Raw genomic sequence first — 17742 nt, forward strand, 5'->3', positions numbered from 1 at the left:
CTCAACAATTGGTGACCTTTTAAGAAGACTTAATTAATTTTTGCTACAGCAGCAATGTGAGAAACAGTTGCTCTCTCAGGAACAGAATGGTGTATCTGGTTAGTTGCAAGAAAAAGCAAATTCTCAGTACCAATATTGATAAAAAAGCAAAGATAATGCTAAAAAAAGGCACAGCTTTCTCTTTGTGCTTTTGCACAGAAGCCTCTCTGAAAGCCTAAAGTAAAAGACCATTTCTCATCCATCCACTCAAAGGAGAGCACCAGCATTAAGAATCTCCTTTTATCTTTCGACATTTGCTCTAAAATCATAAATAAAATGGATTTTTTCGATCAAACTTTAGGCTGCACTGCTTTGAACACAGAGCAGTCCCATCATCAGGACCCAGGGGACAAACACTGGCATCTGGCAGGAAAGGAGTGGACCAGGGTATCACATAAAGTAACAAACTTTAAGACTGAAGAGATTGTTTTATTCCCAGAAAGCTGAAAGTTTGCAGGAAACCTGCCCATATTAAACAATATTTTAAAACAGATGGTCCAGCTGCTCGTGCCCAGGCAATTTCCCAGAGAAGCCCAGCCCTCCAGCACTGCCACCACAACAAAAGACCAGACCTGGTGGAGCACAGCATTCCACACTTGCATCAGAGACACCTGCCCAGAGCAGGGAGGATGTGTACAGTGGCTTTTTCAGAAATTCCTCCACAGATGCTGCCAGTGACAGCTCACCTGTACAACAGCAACCTGGGCAAGCAGCTCTGCCTGCAGCCCCCTCTTCTCCCCCACCAGCAGCCAAGCCAGACTCACAGAATGCCAAAACTGGGTGAGAAAACTTTAAGACCATCTCATTCCACCCCCTGCCATGGCAGGGATATCTCCCACTATGCCAGGTTGCTCCAAGCTCCATTCAGTCTGGCCTTGGACACTTCCAGGGATCCAGGGGCAGCCACAGCTGCTCTGGGCAGCCTGTGCCAGGGCTTCATCAGCCTTATAGGGAATAATTTCTTCCCCAGCAAAGAATTTCTTCCTAATCACAGAGAGATCACTCCAGATAACCACACTACAGACCTGGGTAAGATCCCTTGCTTGATATAAGGGGCAGGTCATGGCAAAGCTCCTAGTCTGAGCAGTGACAAGGACCCGAGCCACCAACGTTTGGAAGAGGCAGGTGTGATCCAGCAGGCTCTGGGATGCAGGCACTACAGCAATGTGCATGAGGAATTTGGCACCACTGCACTCTCAGGAAGCAGCAACCTTGCTGTTTACCCTTTTACTAGGGTAAATAACCAGGAGCAAACACAAAATTTCGCTGCTAAAGAAATAAGCACCATAAAATCTCTCCATAAAAATTCCCCAAGTGCAGTGGATTTTGAAAGTCTGTGTAAAAAAGGCTCTCCTGGTGTGCAGAGGGCAGGCGGACCCTGAGTCCGGAAGGAGCCTGAGAGTCTGCCCAGCTAATCCCCGTGCTCTCACTGGGTAACAGAAGACTGCTGCAAAAATATCAGCCACTAGCCCCAACTCTGATCCAGCTATCTTCTTCCCTTGCCCTTGTCCCCATTAACTCCTTCTCCCTCCAAGCTCCCAGGAGGAAGCCCTGCATTACAAACTGACTACCCCATATAGTGCACCAGCCCTGCATACAAACTGACTGTCCCACACAACAGCACCACGAGTCCTCTCCTGCCTCCTGCAAGGTTGCCCCAGCACCACAAAGAAGTTTTCCCCTTTTGCAGCCACCTGTGGGTGGCCTGTGGCCGGAGCCAGCCCTGCTGCCTGCCTGGCCCATGCTCACCACAATGGTTTATGATGCTCAACTTCTGCAGGACAGCAGGAGTCCCAAGCTTTTGCTGAGAAGGTGGGAGCTGCATGACTTTGTGTCAGTAATGCAAGAGTCATCTCTGCTTGTGGCACCAGCACAGCTACGCTCTGCTCCTGGTGCTGCTGCCCTCAGAGGCATCTGAGAAGGGGGGAAGCTGAGGTGTACCAACCTGGCCTTGCTGCCCATGTTTTCTGCTCCATACAAGACCATCAACAAACCCCAGAGACAATGTGAACTCCAAAGATAGCACAAATAACATCCCATCAGTGGGAACAGAGCATTCATATGCTGGAAAGGGGAGAGGAGACTGGTTCCTTGCCTAGCCCAAGGCACACCAGGGCAGGAATACCATCATACCCTAAAACACCTCTGAGACACAGGGATTACAGAGGGAGCAGCACATGCGTGTTGAAGATGCCAGATCAACAGCAACACAGGTGCCATGAAACCACCAAGGTGTGGCAACAGGAAGAGTATTATCAGCTAATGACTGAAATCCTCTACTGAAAGCCAAGTCCTAACTGTTTTTAAGGAGGAGTCTGATATGCTTATGCATGAGGTAGAAAGGGGTAACTAGTGGAGACAAAGTATTAAACTTGTCATAGGAATCCCTGGGCACCCAGCTTGCCAGTTCCCTCAGCAGGGGATAAGGGCATTAGCTGGGCTCTGGCTGGTCCCAGCAGAATGTGTGTGCCCATGCAGTGCAGACACAATTCTTCCACTGTCTTGCTATATGTCATTATTTTTCTCTTTTCAAAGAGATTTCCAAAGGTTCTTGCATTTCTTTGAGCCCTAACATGGACCAGGTCATATCAAACCCACAGTCATCTAAAACAACTGCAATACTTGGGATTGAATCATCAAGGTTGGAAGAGCACTCAATTTCCTCCTGGCACAAGTCAATGCTCCTGCTGGGCAGTAAAGCAGCAGCAAGTCCTGACAGCCTGGATGAAGATGACCCAAACTTCCCCTCCACCAGCTCAGCTGTCATGGAGCAACCTGTGCTGGTTGCTAAACCCAAAACTCTTGAACACAATGCTGAAGGGACAGGAAGGTGATGACCCCAATCTTATTACACCATTAATTTCTGCATTGCTCAACAGCAAGGACATCAACCTGTTGAAGAATGTTGTCACAAAGCACTATCTGTGTTTGGTTTGGGTCTCAAGGAGTCAGGACATGCCAGCACAGGATTATTCTGAGAACACTGGGCAGTCAGAGCTCTGCTGCTGAACTCAGAGTACCACTGAGCCCTGGAGGGAAACCCTACACAAACCTTCCCAGAAAGCTGTTATTTACTACGTGGAAACAACACTGTGGACAAGTGGCTCCTGGCCTGTGTCCCAGGTGCTGTGAGAGCAGCACAGTGCCCTGCTATGGGGCAGGGTGCCACTCAGACTTTTGGCAGCTCATGGTGAAGCAGGGCTCCTGCTGCCAGTTCAGTTCCAGGCTCCCATTCAAGTCAGCCCTGACTAAGGCCTGTCTATATTAAAGCAAATTACCAGATCTAGAAACATTGCAGGGCTTCATTGAAATTAACCCTGCATTCACACATTCTTCATTTCCCATATTTTTGTAAGGCAGGAAAAAAGCAGCCACACTGACAAATGAGACTGGGAATTTCTTCAACTCACAGAAGATTCCAAATGATGGCCCTGATGGGGAAGCCAGGACCCTCCAGACAGGCACACATGGGCCTCAGACACCAGCTCCCAGCACTCCTGTCTCGATCTTTGCCACTTCCACACTTGCTGACAAGATCCTTCTCCCATCTGCTTAGCTGCAGTCCTCATCAGCAGGATCAGCAGGGATGAAACCACAGAAACAGGCCAGAGAGTAAATTTTTGTTCTTAGCCCCATGACATCTAGCGCTGATACACAGTGGCAAAACTTAACCCCTAAGAAGCCTATCTGGCTATTTATGACTCTGGCATAACCAGCTGGACAGATAAGCTCCAGGCTATTACTCCAATTCCTCTCAAAAAGAAATACATTAATTAGAAATATATTTTAAAATAGATGTTGCATTTCCAGGAGAATGCTGGCAGGCTTGTTCAGATATTCCACAACATGTGGCTCCAGTGCAGAAAGAACTCAGCAGCCAAGCTGCTGCTTAAAACAGCACATATCTAAACCTTTGCATCCAACCCTTTCTTCTTCCAACACAAGTCTGAGCTCATTCACAACTCCTCTGTGTAAACTTGCATACTAACTTACACCTTACTGTCACACTTTCTAGTGACAACAGCTGGGCTAGATCAGATCAGAAAGCTGACCTCTTCCTCAAATCACAAAGCAAACCAGCTCTAAAAGCTGACATGCCAACAGCCAACTTTCCACACACTGATTGCTGCAGCTACCCCAAGGCAAAAAGGACCCTGAAGAACATCTCCTCATCTCCTGGCCAGCATTGTACAAAACCATTCTGACCATCCTCCCCCTTCCTACTTTCTGCCCATGCAGGTTTCTGAGTGGGACAAGGGAAAACAAGAGGATAGCAAAGGTGGGATGAGGTTTCCAGAGTCTGGCATGAGGCCAAGTCCTGAACTGAGTGCTCAGGAGAGGAACTGGTCTCTACAGGAAAACTCGGACATGGTCCCACTGCTCCCCAAAGAGATTTCCAAACGCACTGCTTTCATCTTAGTCCACAACCCCTCCCAGGTCAAACAACACAGCCATATGTTTTTAAAGGAAACTGTTTTATCTCTGTCCACAAACCTCTTCAAAGTACAAACACTTTGCTTTCTGGTCCAAAAGCAAAGTGATAGCTAATTCACTTCAGAGACCCACTTCCAGAGAATTAGGTCCAAAGCAAACCACACAACCCTTCTGGTCCACAGAAAAAAAATAAGCCTAGACAAAAAGGGATAAAGGATAAACTCCCGTTCAGCTCAGCTGTCTGCTCCCAACAGCTGTGCTCCTTACGCCACAGGGCATCTCCCGAAGCACCTCAGAAAGATCAGATAAATTATTCAAAACACAGACTAATTCCTGGCGCTTGGACTCTTTGTTTGCTCCAGGACCAGCAGAGCTGTCTGCTTCCTGGAGGGCTCGCCCTGCCTCCAGTAAAGGGCAAACACCAAGGCTTTGATTTGCAGAAGAGGAACTCAATTTGGCAGCTAATAAATACACAATTTGTGCAATACACATACTCCCATCTCCCTTGATGCTCATACCCACTGAACACTGTCACTGTACCGCCAATGTGCACGACAGGTCAGCTCACCTGAGAGGAGAAACAGGAGAGAAACGGGCAGTGATACTTGGCAACACCGTGCTGTGTTGTGTTTCCTCACTAACAGCAATAGCAGAGATCTCTGCACCGAGGGTACAGCCTGAGGTGTCAAGGTCACACATTTTGGAAGATGCTCTGCAGCATCACATGATACTCCTGATGCAAATCCAGGCCAATGATCCCTCACATGCCCCGCAAAGGATCTGTGCAGGCATGGAGCAGGCACCCAACAGGGCTGCAGAGAGCTCCACTGGGACTGTGCTTAAACAAACCTGTGACATCTGATAAAAACCACGTTTGCACCTTTCCACCTAACCACGAGGAGACACAGACATGTTACACCTGCATGAACTGCAGGACTCATCTTGAAGAAACAGCCACCTAAGCAGACCAGGAATGTACATCATGGGGAGCTTCAAGATCTAAAGCTACCCCTCAAACAAATGTGAACCCAGTAAGATTGCAGATGACCATAAGAACTAGACTAATGTAACATAAAATAAAAGTTTAGAACCAAAGTCAGCACCACAGACTGTCCAGAACACCAGCTCCAAAACGCAAATGTTCAGGCTGACAAAACTTCACTGCTGAGACAGAGCAAGTTTTCAACTCTCCCTTCCCTCCTTTCCATTATTTCCAAATGTATTTTGGCTGCCAAAGTTTGTCAGTCTTCTTTTACACACTTTGGTTTAAAACACATCCCTACTGTCCTCTGGATGCTCTGAGTTTACCGTGTTAAATCACAGGAGTTAGTTCAAGTCTCTCCTACTGCAAATCTCCCTGCAGTCTATCCTTCCCTTCAGCTTCAGGGTCTCAGGAAAAAGGCCAATTCACTCAGACACAGTTCCAAAGAGGGAAAACAGGTCCTGAGCTGGGACCACGCATGAGGCAAGAAGACAAACATGGTCCAACATGGGACATGCTACAAGGTGAACAAACAGATGTGTGTGTTAAAGGTTCATGTATATAAAAGATCCACCCACAGCAGCTCTTGCAGTCACTTCAATGCTGCTAGCACAGGAGCACCCCTTTGACAGGCTGCCACATGAGGTGTCACCTGCAGTGGCAGTTTTCCAAGCATCTCATATACAGTTTACATAAATCCACCTAGCAAACCTCAGCAAGAGACCTGTAACTGAGATAACTTGTCCAACCACTCAGCAGCAGTACAAACACGTGGGTGGGGGGAGAAAACAGGGTGCAGAGTCACAGCAAAAATTATTTTGTCTTGTTCAGACACTAACATAACCAAGAGTAAAAACCAAAGCTCCAAGGCTGCACAAATCCTCCCTGCAATCCTGTCCCAGGAGAATGAGATGAAACCCACTCTCCCTGCATTTCACACTTTATGAACAATGGCTTAACCCCTCAGCACCTTCACGGGCACTTTCCTTCTCATTGATTTGGATAATCAAGTATTTCAATATTTTGACAGCCAAGTCAGTGCCAACTGCAAGGGGTGAGCCTTAAACTCACGTTGCAGACATCCTGCAAACCAGAGGGACAATGAACATGCAATAGCTGTTCCAATCTCAGCCTAGCAGAGACACAATACTCAACTTATCTATGAGCTGAACTGAAGAAACACAGGTGAAGTGTCCCTCTCCAGGGATTTACCTTGAGTAACCACTGCACATTAAGTAAACAAGCTACAGTAACACACCTTTTTGAAAGGCATTTTTCCGTGCTCAACAGGCACTGTGCTGTCATTTACCCCTTGCTCACACATCCCTTCTACAATCAAACAAATCCACAACATGAAAAGAAACCTGAGTACCCAGAAGAGAGACAAAAGCCCTTTGCAGGGAACGCCAGCAGCCTGGAATAACACAGTGGAAGATTCACATTACTGAAGGTATTGGCCAAGGGAACAGCAGCAGAACTGCACAGGCAGAACCAAAAACCAGGAATCAGCCAAGCTGATATAAAAACAGTTTAGAAATGCATCAACCCCTAGGCAAATACTTAAAGACAAAGATTCTTTTGAATGAGTGTCATCAGAGGGACTCTTCATTGCAGAACAGATGTTACAGCCCAGCAACCATAAATGACCAGGATCATCAAAGGAATCCCCAAAACATTTGTTCATCTCTCCAAAGGCAGCAGACAACACTGTACAATAATAAAAATAATCTATCCTGACCAGAACATCCATGAAGAAGCCAATATCCCAAGGTGATACTTCCTGAACCACAGTGAAAAGGCTCAACTGCCAGCATCAGGCAGGTTTTCCTCAGCCTGCTGCTGCAGCATAGCAATCCCCACCTTCCTGAGTGGATGCTGCTGTCTCAGTACAAGGCAGAAGGGCAAGACACACATGCACATCTAAGGAGGCATTTAAATGCAATGAAGCTCATTTCAAATGAGGTACATGAGAGCAGGGAACATCAGCAGCACCTGCCCAATGCTGCTCCAGACCAGCGCCCTCCAGCCTTTGAGAGGATGCCAGAAGCATCACATCCATTCAGAGATTTTTATACCTTCTTTATAAACATCACTTCAGTGGAGCCTGGAGATGGATATTTGCTGCCAGTTCCTACCCACAGGGCAGAACACTACACAAATACCCTGCACAGCTTCTTCCCCTCACACAGTTTTCCTTTCCAGTCTCCAAAGGCTACAACAGGTAACGTGATTCCTCCACCAAGAAACAGACCTCCACATTTTCTTCCACACAAAATCTTATCAAACGTAAATTCAACAGAAGAGATCCAACTTCAAAGCTGTATGATGCAAAAAAGCTGTTTATGTGTGTTTGATACACTCAGAGCTTGATATGGTTACACAAGATTCCTGTAATCAGTGCTTCACTGCACACACACATTTCATTTCAGGGACTCCTCAACAAAATGAAGTTTGGAAAGCACACATTTTGGCTTTTTCTGCTTCCTCACAAAACCCATCTTTCTCTTGCAGGATAACTCTCATTTTGATGTGCAACAGTGTGACTTCCACACCTCGTGGCTTCCTCAAATCAGCATAAAATAACTGAAAAAACCTCCCAGCATCTGAGGAGACTAATACTTTTGGGCTGCCCCTTTACCAGGAAAACAGACATATCAAAACCATCAATTGATTAAAAGTAAAACAAAATAGAAAGGCAAAATGCAAAACCATCTGCCCACGTACCAACACAACCCTACACACACAAGCTTACACCAAGACTCAAACTCAAAGCAGACATGGCCATAAGGACCATACAGGAATAAACTGGGGGCACAAATGAACTAAAATACACTGATTTGCTCACCACACAACTTTTATTGCTCTTAACAAATGCAAATATGTCCAAGTAGACATACACCCATCAATCTGCCAGAGTCAGCCTGCATCAGTGCTGTCTGCTAACACACATGGCTTGATAATTCCACTGAGGGGAGCAGCCCCAGTCACCCCATGCACTCACCAAGGCAGCAAGAAACAGAGGAGGACATGGGAGCCGTGGCATCTCTCTACTGAATTCCCACAATGAGGATCAGTCTGGTGGCAGCAAGCCCACAAAAGGTTTCAAGCAATATTCAGCTTCTGCCAGTGCTGTGTGCAGGAGCCACCACTACCCCACTGTGCACATCACACACCCACACCAAATTCACCTGACCACACTGACTGACAGAGTCCATCCCAAACATGAATAATTCCTGACCTCTCAAAAAGCCTCCCAGCAGCTCTTTTCTGCCAGGAAAAAGGTACAGGACAGTGTTTCCTTGTAAATAGGAAGCGATCACCCAACTTCAGTAAACCCCTGATGTCATGAATGGCACCCAAGGGTAAGAGAGGGACTCTAGTTCATCTCCTCATGCACTCAGACACCTCTTAACAACCTCCCTGTCCAGGCTCCCTGCCTCATACCCACAAAGGACTCTCACCAGAGACACAGCTCCTCTGATTTTTTGATAAAATGGCTGGAGTCAGATGAAGAGGGCAAAGACACGAATGAGGGAGCAAATGGGACCACAGACACATGAAGGGAACTGAGAATCCCAAATTCTGGTCAGGAATTCCCACCCAACACATCTGAGCCGTGATGTACACTCTGAGAAGACACACGCAGTAGCTCTGCTTTGCTTTTTAAAGACATCAGAGCAAACCAGGCAGTGAGTATTTGGAGAAGTCCCAGTTGCCTCCAGTCTTCCTGAGTGCCCAGTGCAGCTGAGCTGATTCCATAACCATCAGTTATAAGTGGTTCCAGTTCCTCTTTGGCACTGTAGTTAGGATGAGTGACTCCACAGGTTTTAATTAGAATCAAAATTCTCCCTATGCCTTGGAACAAACTACATTTCTAGATTTCACACCACTATTCTTCAAATTACCATTTTCTGAGTAATGTTAGCAGTAATGACTATTACTAATTTTGGCAATGAGAGAAACACAAAATTACTCCAATTACAGTTTGGGTGCTGGTTTTTCCTTAAATCACCGTCAAAGGTATCCTACTTTCACAGAATCTGTTTCTTGCACAAAACATCCAGGACACTAAATACTCAGGACTGTTCCTGAACTTCAACATTACACATGAGTAAGAACAACTCTTCACACCACCAGTCACCAGCATCTGGACAGACTTGATTTAGTGTGCATGCAACAGACATTTAAAAATTACTGAATAGGATCTATTTTAATACTCAGAATTCCAGCTCTCCTTCGTCTCCAAGCTGTGCCTTGAACACAGCACCATGAACTGCACTGGTCAGGGGACTCTGGGAAGAAATGAAGCTCCAGGTCCTTTGGCATGGGCAGCTGATCCAGGTAGCCAAGAGAAGACATGAGAGTGAAGCTGGGGCATGCAGAATAAGGGTGAATAACAATAGGGCCTGAAGCAACCCCTTGCTTGATCATCAGGCTTGAGAGCCATGGCTGCACAGTGAGCCCAGCACAGGGACAGGGCAGTGTCCCTTCACTACTGCATTGTCACCTGGAGGACTTTAGCCTGTGTGCATCAGAAATGGTGTAGGATACAGAATTAAAACCAAAACTGGGTGGTCAGCAGCAGAGACCTTCTGGACCTGGTGCCCTTGCCCTGGACACGAATGTGATGGGCCTTGATTCCTCTGAAGACTTCTCCCCTGTACCACCATCCTCACAACTCTTCCCTATCCCCAGGCCCTGATGAATGCCCTGACAGCTGACACTCCTTATAAAACTGCCAGCCTTGACACCAGAGCAGAAACCTCCTGCAAGGGACTCTCACCTCAGGTGAGCTTGCCCAAGCACATGGCCTCTGGGCAAGGTCTCCAAAAGCAACCAGGGGAGCACTGTCACAGTCCTTTGGCACAGGAGCTCCACCCTGTCCCACTCCCACCTCCTTTGCAGAAGCAGTTGCACAAGCCAGGTCAAGTGTTTGTGGCTGAAAACTAACTGAGCAAAACTTTTTTTTTTTTTTTAAATATAATTACTTGCTTCCAGCTTAATGACTTCCCTGCTCCACCTTGTCATGCTGTTTAAGCCAATTAAATCGACACTGATGCAGTCCTACCTACTCTTCTCCCCACCCAGCAATGCATTCCTGCACCTCCCTTGCTCCAGTGCCTGCCCAGCCCCACCACAAGCACAAGCTGGGCTTCCCAACCTGCAGAACGCTCGAAACTTTTGTGGGGTTTTCTTTGTTCAGCTCAGCTTGCCTTGGCATCAGCAGGAACTCGTGTTGTGGGCAAGGGCACTGTGCATCTTGGAGAGCAGCCAGAGCTGCCCCAGCAGCCTGCACACCACCTGCAGCCATGTCCAGCCCCTTCCCATCCCACCCAGGTGCTGGGGCAGCACAGCTGCTCCTGGGACGGTTTCTTGCATGTTCCAGGAACACCCCAGTCCCAGCAACCTGCTGCTCCAGAGCCCAGCCAGGATCCCACACACAGCTCCTCCTGGGACATCTGAAGACTCACCTGTTACCTCAGGGAAAGCCACCAGCACTTGGGCATCATCACCCTGGCCCATGGTCCTAAATCTGTATTTAAACAGTCACCTTAACCAGCTAGAGCAGAACCAAGTGCCCTTCTTCCACTGGACACAGCAGCAGATGCTGCATCACCACAAACTCTCAGGGCATCACAGGTGCCAGGGTGCAAAACCAACTCTCAGCCTTGGAAGAGTGATTCAGAGGAACAACTCAAATATGAGAAATGGACCAGGTGGAAATACAACAGGCAACATTGAGGGTTTTAACTGCACTACAAGAACAAGGCTTGTTCTAATAAACTCACAACTGTTTTGGCCTATCATGGTAAAGTTTTTAATCCATGCATTTAATGAACAAAGTCTGGGATTCAGGTTTTTGAAAAATGGATAATACTAGCTTGACAAGGCCCTTCATTCCCCTGCATGAAGGATTGGGTACCTTTTTGGTACCCAAAAGGTACCCAATCCTTCATGCAGGGGAAGCTACAAGGAGCCACAATTCATCTTTTTACTCCAAATATACCAAGCTCTTCAGTTTAACCATCAGTTCTCTGCCCAAACAAGTCCCCACCAGTCTCAGCACAGTCTATACCAGGAACAACACAGAATATGGCAAATAACAGTGACAAACATTATTTCACAACAGTACCCACACTTCTGTCACAGAGAGAGCAACCTTTCCTTTTCCTGGTCCCAAAACAGGGTAAACTGCTTCTTTAATATTACCATCCCTGTATTTAATTTAAACAAACAAACAAACAAACAAACTAGCACTGTGCCACCTCAGCCTAATAAGGCCTAAAATCTTTTTCAAGCAGAGAGCACATTCCAGTGCTCTAACTTTAAAGGCGAAACTCAAAGGGTTTGCTGAGGCCTTTCTGAAAAACAAATATCCACCGTTTTTGCAAGGCTGCTTAACCATCAACAAGTGCCGGTGGAAACCAACACGACCCGCTGCAGCACTGTAAATTTCCATCGGAACGGAACGGAACGGAACTGAATGAAACTGAACGGCAAGTTCGCGCTGAACTGATTTCACTCAAGCGTTCGTCTCGAGAAAAGCCCAGCGCGGAGGCGGAGGGCCGGGCTGGCCGGGGCAGTGCCGCGGTGCCGCAGCCCCAGCCCGGCCGCCCCGCGGGGCTCCTGCGGGCACGGGCCGCCCCCAGCGCACTTCGCTCCGGCCGGCGCCCCCAGGGATGCTGCTGCTGCTGCTGCAGCCGCGGCCTGCACCGCTCACCCCCAGCGGCCGCAGAACCGTTCCCCGCCGGGAGAGGCCGGAGCCGCGTCCAGCCCGGCCTTTGTCCCGGCGGCCGGGGCCGAGCTCCGGGCAGGCCCTGCGCCCCGGCAGCCCCGGCGAGCAGGGCCAGGGCCGCGCTTCCTCCCGCCGAGCGCGCCGGGCGCGGCCAGGCCGCCAGCGGGGCAGGCCCGGAGCGGGGCCGCCGGGGCCGGGCCGAGCCGGGGCCGGGGATTCCCGCGGGCAGCGCCGCTGCACGGCCGCGGCCCAGCGCGGGGGGCGCGAACGGCAGCGCCCGGGGGTCCCCACGGCCCGGGCGAGATCCCCAGGGCGAGACCTGCGGCGGCTGCGGCCCGGCACGGCCCGGCGCTGCCCGGGCCGGCGGTGCTTACCCTGCATGCTGCTGCTGCTGCTGCTGCCGGCGGCGCCCGGGCCGGGCCCGCTCCCGCTCCCCCCGGAGCCGCCGCTGGGGCTGGGAGTCGCCATTGTGCGCGGAGCGGGAGCAGCGGCGGCGGCGCTGCGCAGGGCCCTCCCCGGCAGGGCAGGACACACGGCCCCGCCGCCCGTCCGCCCCCGGCTGGGGCCGCGAAACCCCTCCCCGCCGGGGCCCCGCGCCTGCGGCACCGCTGCGGCGGGGCGGAGGCGGCGCTGCCTCCCGCGGGGGGCCGGGGCATCCGCGGGCGGTCCTGCGGAGCCGCTCCCGCTCCCCCGGGCCGGGGGGCACCGCCCGCGGGGGACCCCGCACCGCGCTCGGCCCCGCCAGCCCCTCTGCTGGCCTGTCTCGCATCCCCTCGGGGCCCGCAGCCGGCCCCGGCAGCTTTAGAGCATTTCTCATCTTCACCTTTGGGTTAGGGCTTCCCCCACACAGGCAGCCCCTTGCAAACTTCTGCCGACTCCTTCGGGACCACAGGGCAGAACTCCGTGCTGTGCTTCCCCGGACACCCAGGGCAGCAGCCTCTTCCTGCCACCATCAGTTTCCCCATTATTTTCTTTCTTCTCTTGGTCACTGCTGTTCATGCCAGCACATGGTTTCTGACCATTCCTCCACACTCTAGTCATAGGGGCAGCACATGCTGGGAATTAGAGCAGTGAAATTGTTGCCCCAATTTCACTGTGGTCCCTCTCCAGCCCGCTGCATGACATAGGGGAGTCCCTTCACCTGCAGGAGGCCTTGTGTCCTCATCTTTGTAGTAGAGACAATATTGACCCCTTTTATGAATGGAGATGTGCTGAGGAAAGAGCTGGACGTCCCGTGTATTCAAAGTATGAGGACTCTTTCCCTGCTCTCCATTGCCCAGGTCACCATGGAGGTGATAATACAGCCCTGAGCACACACTGGAAGTGCCTCCAGGAACTGCAAACCATCACCCTTTGTGTTGAGTCCTGACACAAAAAACATTCCCTTCCCTAGTTCTGTAACTTTCCTTTCTCTTCCCTGTTTTGCTTAAGCTTTCTGTTCTGCATTAACCCCTGAGGGCAGGTCCAGGGCTGGCACCTTGCAGGCTTTGATGCAGAAACCCAGTGCCTGCTGGCAAACACTGGCACAAACACTGACTTCCACTTCTGCTTTGTGCCACCTACATGTGTTTGCTTACAATTAGCTAAAGCCATAGTTTTCCCTCACTGCAAATCTGGAAGGATCAACAGTACCTGTTCTGACATGTTTGTGAAACCTTTCCTTAAAGACCTCCAGTGATGGGGATTGTGCCATTCCCTAGCAATCTGTTCTGGCACACATGTGGCATGTGATCCTAACATCATCCAAAAGCCTAACTTCAGGGTTTTTTTTAAATTTCAAATCCTTTATATCCTGCCCTGTTCACTATGGCCATAGCCTTCTTCAGAATGACCCCTTGGGCACTTGATGATGTGCAATGATGAACTGCAATGTTTTCCTCCTTGTCCTTGCCTCAGCCTTCTCTTCCACACATTACATCAATTCATTTCCTTCAGCCTTCCTTCTTGTTTCCTGAGCCTCTCAGCATCCTCACTGACCTCCTTTGATTTTTTCCACTGTTCATCTGCATTTTTTGAAGCACAGCATCCCTAGCTAGGCATACTATGCCAGCTTGGAGGCTACAGCTCACATGCTCCAGGATGGTGTTTGCCTTTTCCATTGCTGGTGTTCAGTTTGCTCTCCATTACACTGTAGACTCTTCTTATTTTTATTTTTTTTGGGAGGAGAGTGTTTTTTGGGTTGCTGAGTTGTTGTTTTTTTTTTGAAAACTGCATCCACCCAGTTCCCTCACATGAATCTGTGTTGCTCACTGCTCATAAAAGTAATGCTGGAAGTTGTACCTGTTGAATATTGTCCTGTAGATTGCAGGCCATTTCTCCATCTAGTGCTGAATCCTGTTGTCTTTGCTGTCCTCAACAGCCTGGAGTAATTAGCAGATTGAATGAGGCGGTCATGAGTGTTAATCATCCAGGCTGTTAACTGAAGTAATTAAAAAGATCTGGCATTCAGAACAGACCCCTGCAAAAATCCTCTGAATGTGTCCTTCCATTCTGACAAACACTGATAATTAACACTTGAGGTACAATGATCTCACCAGTTTTACACTCACCATGTCCTTACATCTTCTTATGAAGGGATCAGGACAGCCAATGTTAAAAACCTTCCTGAAGTCAACATATGTGACATCTGTTACTTATCACTTTATTCCTAAAACATTGTGCCACACCAGGACATGAGAGTGGTTTGTCTGCGTTTTTTCCTGATGTGCCCTTCTCTCTGCAACCAGGACATCATCCTGGTTTATTCTGTACCATTTACATCATGCCCATATCTTATACTTCCCAACTATGTTATATACATATATATTCATATAACTCTACACGAGCACAGCCATTATTTCAGTGGTCACTGGCCATCCCCACCAAGATGTCTGTTGAGTTCAGTTAATCCATGGCTGGTGTATCTGGAGCAGTCCATACTCACTGTTCAGGGTAGCCATGCCATACAGTGGCATTGTCATTCAACAACCAATATTACATATGAAACTCAACATTACAGACTGTTCTCACCCAAAAATCAAATCTCCCTGAGGTATGTATCATGTTTCCCTGTCCTCCTGCATTACTCACCTGGTGCACCCATGTCCTTGAGCAAAAACAATCCCGGGGATGGGTTTGCCTTTGCTTCAGAAATGTGTCCTCTGGAGCTGGTCAGTCAGGGAACACAGGGCTGCTCCCATTCTCAGGAAGGTGAGCCCCATCCTTCCCTGCTCCTGGCTGCTGACCCACCAGTTAAGGCAACTAAACCCAGAGCCCTTTTGGCAATATCAGCTGTGCAACCATGCATTTATCTCCAGATGTCCCCATTGGAATTGCAGTCAGGTTTCTGCAGCCAGGAACACACCAAAGGCCCTGAACCCCTCACCTGCTCACCCAGAGCCTTTTAATCACCTTTGATCCAATCTGAACCAATTTGTGACCATTCAGGACACAGGGATGAAGGCCATTATGAAATGGGTCACTGTGATGGGTGATTATGGCTGTGGTGCAGCACAATCTCTGGTACAGGCTCCTGGGAAAGGTCCTGACTCTCAATATCACAGCTTGGCTGCAGGGCCCATCCCTGCTGCCTCTGTTCTTTACAGGTGGAGTTGTCACCGTGAAGATAAGCTCGGGCTGCTCTGGGGTGAGTAGCAGATCCAGAGAGTCATAAAGAGGGAAGATGTTTTAGCTAATATCGAGGAACGTGTAGCTCAAGTTCCACTCAGGGATACTGAAGGTTCTTGGCCTCCCTCTCATGGGAGAAGTCAGTATTGCCTCCTGCCGACACAGTCCTGCAGCGGGTGCCTGGAGGAAGTGCTCAGGATACTCGAGAAAGCTTTAAAGGGAACAGCCCCGACCTTTTCTTTGCAATAAGCACACCCAGCACTGAAAGACGTTTTTATTTTAAGGCATGTTACAGCCTGATTGCTTTTGAATTCCATAATTCCATTCAGCTCAACTGGCCAGAGCATGATGTGAGCATGAAGGTTGTGGGTGTGATCCCTGTATGGGCCATCTGCTCGGTGATCCTTATGGGTTCCTTCCAGCTCAGAATATTCTGTGATTCTGTGAATTAGAGCAGTAAAGAGCACCACACTTGCCAAACCATTCCCTCCTTCCAACCATATCCTCAGGAGAGACAGAGGGGCCTTTTGCCTTCCCTTGTTCTTGTGTCACTGAACTTTGGTCACTCACAGGACTGCCAAACCTTCCATGCCATGCCTTCCACGTGCCCATTGGAAGTTGCTTTCTGCCATGCCAGCCTTCCCTTCCCCTCAGCAGAGTCCTGTCCCACACCATGCAGGGCCCTGAATGTGTCTGCCCAGCTGTTTCTCTGCTTCCTTCCCAGTCTCTATCACTTTCTCCCATCTGCTCTCTCTCCCCTCCTGACTGTAGAGCCCATGAGATGTCAAGGAGCAGCCCAGCCATGACAGAAACTAGGTGGGCTGTGCAAATTTGCACAATAGCTTGTGATCAGACAAATTAAAGATCCAAAGACTTCATCACAGATTAATTTTCACGTTGAAGATCAGCTGGTATGGTTGGAAAAAAAGGGCAGTGACTCATAATTTTGTTTCCCACACAAAGAACTGGTGTGCCTGAAAAGCTTGGCTGCTTTTATTTTCCTACCATATTATGCTGATAATTATTATGCTAATGAAAGATATGCTTTTACATTCTTCTTACACTTTTATCAACACTTACTTTTTAATCCGTGACATTTTCATTTTCTAGCCCAAAATTACTTCCCCTCTGTTAGAAAATACATTCAAGAGCCTATCTTTGACCTGGAAACGAGGCATGAAGGTGATTTATTACTCGAGCTCTGCTTCTTTTGAGGTGAGGGGTAGGTACTCCCACAAAGACAACTCTTACTTCTCTGTGGCTTTATTTGCAGTAATTTCATCTCTTGTAACCTGCTCAAGGAAAGACTCAGTTGAAAATAAGATGAGAATGAATCCTCTCCACAAATGTGGGCACGTTTATATGTCCTCCACATAACAATTTAGCCAGACCCGATTCTTTTGGCTGCTGAGGGAACAGTATGAAATTGGTGGGAGACATGATCTCACAGAGGCTTGGTTTTGGTAAATATCACATTTCTAAAGGACCCACTTTCAATTCATCACTTATTATCACTTTTCATCATAAATAATCAGCGAACAATGGCACAATGCTATTCTTCTGAACAATATCCTTTTTGGTTCTCCAGACTACACAATACGACTGAATCTCATAAACACAAAACTATTCCTAAACCATTACAAAAATCACAGAATGCTTTGGGTTGGAAACTGTTTTAAAACCCATCTTATTTAGCCCCCTGCCATGGCAGGGACACCTTCCACTGTGCCAGGCTGCTCCAAGCCCTGTCCAACCTGGCCTTGGGCACTGCCAAGGATCCAGGGGCAGCCACAGCTGCTCTGGGCACCTGTGCCAGGGTTTAACTCCCTCGAAATATCGCAGTGCTGCCCGGGATCGGGATCGGGAACGGGATGGGAATGGGGATCGGGGCTGGGATCGGGGATGGGATGGGGGATAAGGATGGGGATGGGGACCGGGATCGGGT

General features: G+C 48.9%; 1 protein-coding gene across 1 annotated transcript in view; it reads right to left on the reverse strand.

Moving 5' to 3' along the window:
- MAP2K4 (mitogen-activated protein kinase kinase 4) overlaps positions 1 to 12790 on the reverse strand; it is a 63693-nt gene extending 50903 nt beyond the window's left edge. Inside the window, exon 1 of the mRNA XM_054644990.2 lies at positions 12566 to 12790. Coding sequence (XP_054500965.1) covers positions 12566 to 12659 — 94 coding nt within the window. The 5' untranslated portion in view covers positions 12660 to 12790. The remainder of the gene's footprint in view (positions 1 to 12565) is intronic.
- Positions 12791 to 17742: the final 4952 nt, after the last annotated feature.

The sequence above is a fragment of the Agelaius phoeniceus genome, chromosome 19 (genome assembly GCF_051311805.1).
Source record: "Agelaius phoeniceus isolate bAgePho1 chromosome 19, bAgePho1.hap1, whole genome shotgun sequence".
NCBI lineage: Eukaryota > Metazoa > Chordata > Aves > Passeriformes > Icteridae > Agelaius > Agelaius phoeniceus.